At 30.9% G+C, this 12,458-nt stretch overlaps 1 protein-coding gene across 1 annotated transcript; it reads left to right on the top strand.

Annotated features, from left to right (window-relative positions):
• Positions 1-10,602: 10,602 nt before the first annotated feature.
• LOC149885497 (uncharacterized) lies at positions 10,603-11,805 on the top strand. Its single transcript, XM_090093318.1, has 2 exons — positions 10,603-10,906; positions 10,985-11,805. The coding sequence occupies exons 1-2, from the start codon at positions 10,603-10,605 to the stop codon at positions 11,803-11,805; spliced, it is 1,125 nt and encodes a 374-aa protein (XP_089949444.1).
• Positions 11,806-12,458: the final 653 nt, after the last annotated feature.

Here is a 12,458-nt window from a genome sequence, read left to right as displayed (position 1 = left end):
ATGTATTTAATTGAATGTAAAACAAGAAATAGAAAAAAAAGGTTTTTGAATAGCATTTTTTTGCTGATTTTTTGATTTCTTAAACATTGATTAATTTAAGCATGTGGTCACAGAGGTCGCCTCGTTTTTTTTAAATAAAATATAGCTACTGCAAATCGACTTTACTGCCATGCAAAAAAATTGAGGCGACCTTTGTGACCTCATGCTTTAAAATCATTTTTACTACTGTGAGTTTTATTAAAAACCGACTAAATTCTGTGAAGTAAATGAAAATTCCGAAGTTCAATAACATACGGTAAGTTTTTATTTGATTCAGTTTTACCTTGCGATGGTTTTTATAAATTATCAAAATGGCTTGATTCACTCATCGTCAACTTTTAACACATACATTTCCAAAGCAGGTGAAATATTCAGAAACTGAAGTAAAATATAGTCTCTTCAATATGATCAAACATTCAGTTTCTAGAGAGTTTGAGTATCTTTTGGAGTATGAAGATAGTTCTATTAAAGTTTTAGCACAGGAGGAACGTGATAACATGTTATTTGCAAAGTGGGTGGTGATGGTCAGAGTGACCAATCTGAGTTTCAGAATGCAGTAACTATGAAGAAAGGTGTGAATGATTACACTGTGTATAGTAAAGTGTTTGTACTGTTGGAGATTAGAAGTGGAAAAAAGATACTATGGAAAAATTGTAATCCAAATAGTCCAGATGCAACCCGTCATCTTATGTTTTGTTTTTCCAAAGAGACTGCTAGTTTTATTCAAGAGAAGTTTGAACATTTACAAAATGAAATTTTGTCTTTAGAGAATATTAAAAGTAAACTTATACTTCATGACAATACTTTTGTTATAAATTCAAGTTTGTCAACTATTTATACCACAATGAATGATGGTAAAACACTTAATGCTGTGGTATCAAAAATGCTTTAAAAAATATTGCATCTCAGTGCTGTCATGTATGTTAAGCAAGTCCTAAGGAGTTTAATTTGGAAACCATTTGGAATAAAGATAAAAATGCAGACAAAAATATATTGAAACTTGGAATATATTGAAATCTTCAATTGTGGATATTCAGCATGGAGTTAGTTTTTTTTTAATACTGCTTGCAAACTTCCAGCAGTGAAACAAGGAAGAAAAATAGCAGCAAAAAATGGCCAAGAATTTATTGAAAACAAAAAAAAAACTCCAGCACTTATTCAAAATACAATTAAAAATAAGGGTATCTTTTGTCAGGAAGGGAAGTTGTACATCCAACACTGGCAATGTTGCACGAAAATTCTTTAATAATCCATCTGTGACTGGAAGAATACCACTATGATGAAACTATTTAGGGACCTGCTCATTGATATGAATAGTACAACAGCAAGACCGGATGTGAAAATTTTCAAGCAGAAATCTTAATGTCTGTTTGGTCTCATTTCTAATGATCAGTTTTTAAAAACCATTCCAATGTCACAGTCTTTGCATAGAATGGTAGTTCATGGCGTTTCTTTTATTAAACATTTTAAGTATCCAATAGGTTCTTTGTCTGAGAGTGCCATTGAAGCCAGGAACAAAGCCAACAAAACTGCATGAGTACGTCATGCACGTTTAACTTCTTTTGCTGAAAATACTAGGGATACAGCTAATTATTTATGACATCTGATATGTACCTATACTGTAAGAAAAACAAAATGCAAGAGGTATTAAGGCTATACTGCAAGAAGATTAAACTGATAACTGTTCTTAAGGTAAATATTGGAGAAAGCTATGTATATCTTAAATTTAAATATTTAATGTTATCGTTTAATTTTATTAATGATACATTTTAGGTGCTGGTGGTAGCCAATCTGATACTTTTGAGATCTTTTCACATAATCAACACAGCATGTTTTTTTATGCTTGAAAAAAAAACAAAAAACTAATTGTTAGAAAAGTTGAAGCATAAGAATCCCAAACTTTTATGTTTGAGGAAAAGTTGCATCAATTGGCCTCAAATTGACTCAATTTTGCCATGTTTTTGTTTTCCTCAAAGATGTGTCTAAAGTCCTATTTCTACTTAGTGATGCATAGTGCAATTCTTGAAGGCTTGTTGTAGATATTAAATTTGCTCCACATAAAGATTGCTGAGACATGTTTAGAATGAAAATTTTAATTATATTTCAATTATATACATTTATTACAGTGAATACAGTTTTTTCTTGAATGTAAAATTGTTAAAATTAGAATTTGATAGATAAATTCTATAATAAATAGTTTATATCTTAAACTATACTATTTTTTACAATAACAAAACTTTTTAAAATTTTAGTGTTTGTTGTTAAATAATTTTAGGAAGTCAAAGAGTAATGGTTCATATTAAGAAAAGAAATCAAGGAAGCATCATTAAACCATGCAGCTGTAATTGATAAGCAACTTTTAAAAAAAGGCTATTCTCATAGCCACATATTGTTAAAAACCTATTTTAGCATCAGAACCTTGATTCTGCATTTGAGGGGAATGGAACTTCTGGAGTATTTATTTCACTTTTATTTATAATAAAATATTTCTGCTATTTCCTTTTTTATTTAACATGAAAATATAAGTTGGAGACTAAAAATGCCTGTAACCCCTAAAAAGATAAATTGATATATCAGATTTAGAGTTTAAAATATCAAAAACTATCGGTTTTATATCTTTTTAATCAAAAATCGAATTAGTTCGGATAAACCAACTAAAAAACCGGAATGAAACCGGTTTTAAAAAAGACCGGACTTTTTTTTATAAATATATGTATAAACAAACAATATCTCATAATTGATGCTTTGTTAAAAAAATTACTTCAAAATGTTAAATAGTTCTCTAGTTATAAGGCTATTTCCTTTTTTTCTATCAGCGCGACGCATAGTGCGCCGTGTCAAACCAACTAGAGCTCAACGCCGTTTATGCGTGTTCTCAAACTTTTTTGTCTTGTTTGTTCTCGGTGGTAACAAACATATTTTTTTTCCGGTCTGCAACATTTGTTTACAAACAATATGATAAGTTCAGTTTTAAAAATTTATATTCTGCCCGCTATTTTACATGTTTACATTAATCTATGGTAACTTAAAGACCGGAATTTTAGTTAAATAGTTTTATGGCATTATAAAATAGGGGTGGTTCATATTACAGATATGTTTAAATTTTGAGCTTAGACTTTTAAATAAACCTTAAGAGGAATAACTTTAAAAGTGAAACGAGTCGTATGTCAGTTTGTGTGCTCTTCACACTCATATTAATAAAAACTTTCATATAAAGTGGAAAAAATAGATTTTAAATTTGAAATAACTAATTTTTTTCGACCTTTTAATATGTTTGCAGACATATGACTGGTTAGAAATTAAACATATAACTTAAAACTTGTTTGAAAAAGTTGTTTTCTCAATTTAATGTTTTATTTTCATTGAAAGCAGCACCATTTTATACCAAAATATGTTTCATCAACTACAAAGCAAACTTTTATATCTAAACTTAATTAATTTAAAAAAAATTTAACTTTGTTTAATTTTAGACAAACTAAATTGCTAGGAGAAAAAAAAAAAATAGAAAAAAAAATTATTTGGGCTAAAAAAATACAGTGAAACATAACCTTTTCATAAAAACGCAAAATTCGTGTATATTCCAGAACATGCTTTAACGGCGTTGAGAGGGGTTATGTCCACTGTCGATAACTCTTAGATACTCCAAGCTGACACATTCTTGAGACACATCGAAATAATGCAACTGATCAAAGTTATAACAGTTGACAAATTAGAACCAAAAATAATAGCATGCGCAGACAGCCCCTTATTTAAATTAAAGAAAAAAAACAACGTAAAGTTAGAACTAAACAACACTCTAAAACACGTCAAACTTACGACGGGCACTAAAGCCAACAGATAACAAAGTTACGGCGGACTAATTCTTTTGCATTTTGTTTTTTAAATGATCCCGTCCCGAAACCCCGAAGTAAATAAAACGCGGCAGTCAAGAAATAGGCCAATACCTTGATATGCACAGCAGTTAGTGTTTTGCAACGTTGGATGGGTTGCTGCAACCTAAAAAAAAAAAAGCTTTAAAAAAATTGCGGTTAGCGTTAGTTCACGTGCCATTTTAACAAAGTACTAAATTTTAATTAAAGTAATAAGATTTTACAAAGTAGATTTTAATAATTGTCCTCATTTATTGTCATCTATCCTCATTTGACCTACCCACCTACTCAACTACCTACTTAAATACCCACCTTCCCACTTAAATACCTACCTACCTGCCTAATTTAGTACTAACCTACCTACCTACCTACTAACTGACTAACTGACTAACTGACTAACTGACTAACTGACTAACTGAGTAACTGAGTAACTGACTAACTGACTAACTGACTAACTGACTAACTGACTAACTGACTAACTGACTAACTGACTAACTGACTAACTGACTAACTGACTAACTGACTAACTGACTAACTGACTAACTGACTAACTGGCTAACTAACTGACTAACTAACTGACTAACTGACTAACTGACTAACTGACTAACTGACTAACTGACTAACTGACTAACTGACTAACTGACTAACTGACTAACTGACTAACTGACTAACTGACTAACTGACTAACTGACTAACTGACTAACTGACTAACTGACTAACTGACTAACTGGCTAACTAACTGACTAACTAACTGACTAACTGACTAACTGACTAACTGACTAACTGACTAACTGACTAACTGACTAACTGACTAACTGACTAACTGACTAACTGACTAACTGACTAACTGACTAACTGACTAACTGACTAACTGACTAACTGACTAACTGACTAACTAACAAGTTCCTTACAGGATAGCAATTTCTGTTGTGTTTGTTAGCCTCAACTCTCAGCAAAAATTAAATTCGGCTGGTGATTTTCTAATGTCTAGGACTTTCCTCAGGCTAAAGCAGCTAAGCTTAATGGCTATGATATAATAAAGCAGGGAAAAATAAAATTTTTTGAAAATTAAGTATTAAAAAACTTCACTGAGATTGTTAACGAGTTAGGAGAGATGGAATTAATCTGCAATAATTTCAATTGTAAACATCTTATAACTGATACTTCGTGTAATTTTTTGTAAATAACTTTGTATCATGTAAAAGCCGCAAATTCACTTTCCATGATTGTTAAAATGTATTTTTTGTAATGATAATTATGAGCACTTAAAAACAAAAGCGAAATTTGCACTTTGAATGGCAAATTTAGGGCATCTCTTAAATGGCAAATTTAGGGCATCTCTTAAAAATACCATATTCTATTTCAGTTCTCCCTTTACGAGCTTGAATAAAAGCTGCATGCTTTTCCAAGACTTTACGGTTGTAAATAAAATACCAAGCTTTGCTCGACCAAAAACTATAAAGAAAAAGGGCTGAATAGCCTTGTTTTCTGCATTCATCGCTCATTCCTTTATTTCATTTTGTAATGGTCGAGTGACAATGCTATTTGATCAAACATTTTTTTTGCTTTTACCTTCAAAAATGAAGCTTTTTTTTTTTGTGATGTTCAGAAGTTTCAAGCTGCTAAGTTTCTCCTTTTTTTCTGGTATCCACGACTTTAAATATGCTGACTGCACACACAGTTTTGGCTTTCAATAATTTTTTTTATTGAACATGAATAAAAGGAGTATAGTGTTCCTTTTTCATGGATTTTTATTTGTGATGTCTCTGTGTTTAGAAAAATAATTAATCTGAACTAAAAATCGTTGTTAGTACACGTTGCTAACGCATTAAATATTCCAGCTATGGTACATGTTTGTGCCCTTCACCTCTGTTAAGTTTGTATGGCACCAAATGTTTAGAAGAGATTTACTTAAGCTTTTTTGGGAAGCCATATGGTTTAGTTTCTATGCCACAAATGCCTTAACAGGACAATTACACTCATTTTGATTCTTTCGGTACACTATAGAGACAGTAGACACGATGACGTCACAAAATTCGCAAGACTTGTCAATGATCAAAATGGCGTCCAGGTACGACTTTTTGTTCTAACTCTATAAATCTTAGCTCGTTAAGTGTTCAATTTAACTAAAAAGATGTTTTATGTAACGTAAGAGACCAGCCGGTCTGTTTGCAATCCTTCGGGAAAAAAGAAGGCGGCAAATAACAGGGTGTACAACAACAAACCTGCATGTGTACCGAAATATTCAACATTTGAGGAAATACTTGTTTTAAACTTTAAGTTAGGACTGTTTAATCACACAAGCGCCTGTTTAACGTTTTTCTAACTACAAAGACCGTGTTGATAATTAATGCAGCCAGTTTAACAAATCGAAAAGCACAAAATCTACTGGGACAAACGTGACTGAAGGCCTAATAGAACTCATTAGGTTGATGCAACGCGATGACTATGAATATGTATTTTTGACGATATAATACAACCGAACCATAATACTACCCTAACCCGTATGTAAGTCATTACTTATGAATGCTAATTGGTTAAGTAGTTTATCGGAAAACTTATATTTATATGAAAATATATTTAAATGAAAAATTTGGGAAATTAAATAAATCGCTGTTTTTCAATACACTTGTATCAAACTTCAGAAAATATAACTTCTAATTAACCATTTGAGACTGCAGAATGATTAATTTAAAAGTGAGTTTGAGACTTCTTTTTTTTATAGCAGTTTACATATGTTCTTAACTTAAGAACTCTGGAAAGTAATTGAATGATGACTTTCTTTATAAAAATGTAAATAAAGAATATTATTTTTATGATATCATTAGTTTTAGATTCTATTTAAGAAGTTGTAGTAGAGTTTATTATAAGTGAAGGAAATGATATCTATTAAATTTATTAGAACGAGAAAAGCTTTAAAAAAACTTTAAATTTTCAGATTGCTTTTTCAAAAGTGCATACGATTTCTATTCCATCTTATAAAAAAAATCCATTCAAGCCTTATTGAAGTTCTATTGGTGTTTTAAATACTTTATGTTCGTGATTTCCCTTTTTTTTGTAGTTAAAGCATTCATCTGTGCTTAACAAATCATGGTTGTTCTAAAACAAAGAACGAAACTAAACCTAATAAAAAGATCTAAAACATTAACTTTACTTTAATATTCTGATAAATCTCAACGGGAGATAGCCACATTATGTACAATAAACCAATCTACAGTTGGACGGGTAAAGAAGCATTACATTGCAACAGACAGTTTATCACCGTCAAGAAAGGGAAAATGTGGTCGAAAACGAAAGACCTCAAAGAGAGAAAACCGATATATGATACTGGAGAGTATCAAATATACAAATAAGACAAGTGACCAACTAATGAATGATTACGCTACGCATGATATCCATATCTGCTTGAATATTGTGCGGAGGAGGTTGATAGCTGTTAGAAGGTTTGTCAAAAAACCTTTACTTACAGATGTCATGAAAAAGAAGCGTCTGTTGTGGACAAAAGGTGGACTAAAGAACAATAGAGAATGGTAAGATAAAATATATTTGTTAAATTTACAGCTATTTTATTTGCTATATTTATATAATCATCCTATTTTTAAAAACTGAAGCTATTAAATTGAAAAGACTTGATAACAGTTAACTTGTTTATTTATTGATTGCAGGTTTTATTTTTGGATGAATCACATTTTGAAGTGCAAGGCGCCTATATGACCCGGAGATATTGAACAATATGCCAAGTATCAAGAAAGGTAGATGTTTTGGGGTTGTTTCATTGCTTTTGGACCAGGAACACTGCACCCAGTTACTGGCATGATGAACTCTGACACTTGCAGTATGGTTCTGCTAACAAATTTTATTCCAGAGATGTCAAAAGTGTTTCCAAATGGAGACGAAATAATACAGCAGGATTTAGCCACATGCCATACATCCAAAAAAGTCAAGAAATTCATGGTAAAAAATAATCTTAAAACACTTAAATGGCCTGGCAACTCCCCAGATCTTAATCCAATTGAGAATCTCTGGGCAATTGTAAAAAAAAAAAGACTGCGAAAATATGACTGCGCAACTAAAACTAAGCTTACCACCACTATCCTTCAGATTTGGTTTGAAGACACAGAAATTCAAAATATTTGTAAAAATTGGGTAGATTCCATGGCAAATCGTGTGAAGAAGGTGATAGCAGCACTAGGAGGGCACACAAAATATTAGTGTACGAGTTTTTATTTTATTAGAGTAAGAAAACTTAAATTTTCCTGGATTTTTATTGTTTTTGATTTTGATGCAATTAATTTTTACATGACTGTAAAAGGCAAACTAAGTTGAAAAAGAACAACATAAGAGGAGTTAAATGGTATGTCACGGGTTTGCAACTGAGTCGCTAATCCACGATCAAATAGATCCAACCAGGGATCAGTAATAAGGTATAGGCAATCACTGTGTAACTCATATTTGTACACAAAACTCCAATATGGTTATAAGAAGTTATTGGAATAAAACTTTCACTGGCTTAAGTAGATATATATGCTATTTCAGTCTACGATGAAACTGATGTGGGTTCTAATGTATTTTTTACGCTATAAGTTATGGTACTTATGAGACCAGTGGTAACTGAAAGCATTATTAAACCATCAATTGTTAAAATATCTCAGATTGGAAATACAGGCTATGATAACCATATGCTTTGTGATGATATTTGGTTGTTAGTTTCTCCGCTACTTCCACTAATTTGATTTTCAATTTCGACTAACACAAACACGTAATAAAATCCAGATATTTTTTCTGTAACTGGGAGTTTGTGGATCTGAGAATATTTTTGATCACTTTGCAGCTTACCGGTGGCATCAAACGAATTCAGCTTTAACCACCTGGTTGCAAATGGATCTGAACTATTTGGAGAGAGTACTACTAAATCTTTCCATGGCTTTATTTTACGCATGCTGTTGCTAATATCTCTTACGAACCAAGAAGCATTTAATAAACGAGAATCGTCATTTAGTTCAGCATAAACTATGATAGTTCAGATATGGTTTTAAGTTAGCAAACGTAGAAACTGATTGAAAACACGATTTTTATCAGCGTTTTTTTGTGTGTTAAGCTTTACGACAATAAATGTTTCGCAATAAATCTACTCTGGTATAAGAGCTTCTACAACATTTGAAACAGACGAGTTTCCTTCAATTATTTCATTATAAAGTCGCGTTAAGAAAATTTCTTCTTCGTACTTTGGTATGTAAACTACGTCAGTGAAATTTTTCAAAGTCGGATATTCATTTTGATTGTTGCAGTTCAAAACTACCACTAATGTTTCTCCAGAAGAAAAATCCTTTCTTAGATAACCTGATTCAGTAAAACGAAAAGTAAGCAAATTTACAATATCAATCATAATATTTTCATAATGTCTGAAATGTAATAATTATTATTTTCTTCTATTTCCAATATATTGTTATTGTAATCAGTGTAGTAAGCTAGCTAAATGTAAGGTACCATTTTTCTAGGAATTGAAATATTCATTTTAAGGTGGTAGTCTACCTTAAAATATGAAAATTTTCAAAATTTCAAATTGTACTGTTTTACCCAATATCATATACGTAGAAAATGATGGTAATATTTGTTTTTCAAAAAAATATTTACAACTTATATGATTTTATTATTAGATATAGGTGGTATAATTTTTTTTTATAAAAATCGCATAAATTTTGCGATTTCAAAAAAAAAAAAATTAAAATCGGATCTTTAAAAAAATTTAAAAAACGAAGCCTACCTGAACTTGTTTTAATCATTGGTAAGCATCTAAAAGTAATCCAGGACATCCACACGTAGTTTTAAAGTTTAACCAAAAGTATAACTTGAAATATATTCGAAAAGATTTAATAGAAGCATGCTTTTGCTGCTGGCAGATATATTTTGTATTTATATATTATTATAGTTCTTAATTTACTATAATTTATTTGATTCGTGCTAGAAGTCCTACTTGTGTATTCAGTTAGATGATTATGATTATTATTCAAATTTAGAAAAAAAAAAATAAGTATGGAAAATAAAAAACTTGATGCTGGAAAAAGACGAAAGGCAGGAGGATCAAGAATTTTCAAAAAACGACGTTTTCATGGCAAAAGTTTTTTTAAAGCTCCTGAACCCAACATTGACTCGGAAAACAGTCTTGTTAATAACATACCTTCAACAAGTAATTTAAATGCTTCAACTTCATCAAAGAAACTTACATTATTAAATCATAAAGCAACAACAGTATCAACAAAACGAACTTCATTACCTAATAACAAATCGAATTTTTCACACTGTTACATCATGTTGGATAGCTTTGTTTTAAAAAGTATCATAGATGAAATTGCTATGTGCCCTGAATGTCAATCGAGGAGTATTGAACTTTCTACAGATTTACCAAGAAAGAAAGGACTGTCTGTTTTATTAGAGTTTTTATGTACAGCCTCAGTCTGCTCATGGAGTAAAAGGGTTTACACTAGCCAAGAAATTGATGATGAATCTCGTGGGCAATATCAATCGGATGTAAATATGAGATCCATTATTGCAATGAGGGAAATAGGAAAGGGGTATGCTGCTTTAACAACCTTTTGTGGTTTTATGAATTTACCTCCACCAATGCATAAAAAAAAAATTTCATGATTTTCAAAGGAATATATTAGTGGCTTACAAGCAAGTTGCTCTAAACTTTATGAATAAAGCAGCTGTTGAGATTAAGCAAGGTCTTGGTGAGAACAAGACAGATATTACAGTTTCATGTGATGGCACCTGGCTAAAGCGAGGATTCTCTTCTTTAAATGGTGTTGTAACTATAATTTCAAGCTATACTGGAAAATGCATTGACTACCGCATTAAATCTAAAGTATGCCATCAATGTGATAAACGGGAAACAAAAAAAGGCACTGATGAATATGATGAGTTTCTTAGTACACATGAATGTAGCATTAACCATAAGGGCTCATCAGGCGCAATGGAGGCAGCTGGAATTGTTGAATGTTTTAAATCATAAGAGTCAGACAGAAATTTACGTTTTGCTTATTATATTGGTGACGGTGACTCAAAATCTTATCTAGATGTTGCTAAATGTAATCCATACAAAAATCTTATTGTCCAAAAGTTAGAATGTGTTGGACACATACAAAAAAGAGTTGGTAGCAGACTTCGTAAATTTAAAGCCACTTATAAACTAAAATTGTCTGATGGGAAACCACTTGGTGGAAAAAATCGTCTTACCGAAAAAGAAATTATTAAACTTCAAAATTATTTTGGAATTGCAGTACGTCAATGTAATGGTGGAACAGTTTACCAGTTAAAAAAAGCAATTGGTGCATTACTTCACAATTGCTCAGATGCACTTACATTAGATGGTCGCCACCAAATGTGTCCAAGAACCCCTGAAAGTTGGTGTAAATACCAGTCTGATAAAATAAATGGTACAGCCCTGTATAAAGAAAAACCAGGACTACCCATTGTTGTAATAGACATAATAAAACCAATTTTTCTTAGTTTAAGTGATGATGATTTACTAAGTAAGTGTTTGCATGGGCAAACACAAAACAACAATGAATCGTTAAATGGAATTATTTGGAAAAGATGTCCGAAGGATATTTTTGTTGCTAGAGACACATTAGAAATTCGTGTCTCATCTGCAATCATAAATTTTAATGAGGGAATAAATGGAGTTTTAAATGTATTTGCTATGCTAAATATGTATAATGGAAAATTTACGCAAGAGTTTTGCACAAATAAAGATTTTGTAAGAGTCGCTAATATGAATCTTAAGTCTACTCCGAAAGTTAAGCTTAAACGGAATAAAAAAAGAGCTCAGCGTAAAGGATTTGCAGATACCAATGAAGAAATGGAAGGAATAGTATATGAGACTGGTCTTTTTTAAATTATTTTTTTCTACGTTATTATACAATTTTTTCTACATTATTATATATAGCGTTTTACTAATTTACAATTTACTAATTTATTGCTTTATGTATTTTTATTCTTTTCTTGTTTTTAAAGTGGTTTTTAAACTTTGAAGTCTTTAAAAATACATTTCTAAAGCCAATAATGATTTGAAACAGTTTTTTTTTCAAAAATAATGCTTTGTTAATGCAATTTGTGAGTTTTTGGCTTAAATTAGACTAAAATAGTTGGATTTTATTTTTCTTTTCTGTTTTTCTCAAAATAAGGTTTTTTGAAACGGTGCGATAAATAACTTTTCTCAATTAAATGCTATGGACCTGACATTTGGTATATTGATTCTTTTATATATAATCTATTAGCTGAATTAAAAAAAATTATTTTAACTTTTTTGGTTCTTTAGTTAATTGGGATCAAAATCTGTATTTTGGGTCAAAATCTTGCTGCCATTTTGAATTATCATTTAAAAACTTTTTAATAATATTTTTTTCCCTTAATTCAGCCAATTCAACTTCCTTTTTAGATGATGTACAAAAAAATCCAGAACTGTATCTTTAATCGTTCTTGAGTTATTTATCGTAGCGTAAATGCCCTTTTTTTGGTCCCGCGGACCAAAAAACAGTGTTCCAAAAC

This window comes from Hydra viridissima, unplaced genomic scaffold, assembly GCF_058129835.1.
Source record: "Hydra viridissima isolate aposymbiotic clone 2 unplaced genomic scaffold, HvirCarnegie_v1 scaffold_7, whole genome shotgun sequence".
Lineage (NCBI taxonomy): Eukaryota > Metazoa > Cnidaria > Hydrozoa > Anthoathecata > Hydridae > Hydra > Hydra viridissima.
The sequence above is the reverse complement of the archived record's forward strand: the minus strand, read 5'-3'. Positions and strand labels throughout refer to the sequence as shown.

What these genes read in the sequence shown, in the direction of transcription:
- LOC149885497 (XM_090093318.1), top strand. Translation starts at nt 10,603, where the DNA reads ATGAATAAAGCAGCTGTTGAGATTAAGCAAGGTCTTGGTGAGAACAAG. An exon ending in GGCAGCTGGAATTGTTGAAT is followed by an intron (nt 10,907 to 10,984) that starts GTTTTAAATCAT and finishes AATCTTATCTAG; the next exon opens with ATGTTGCTAAATGTAATCCA.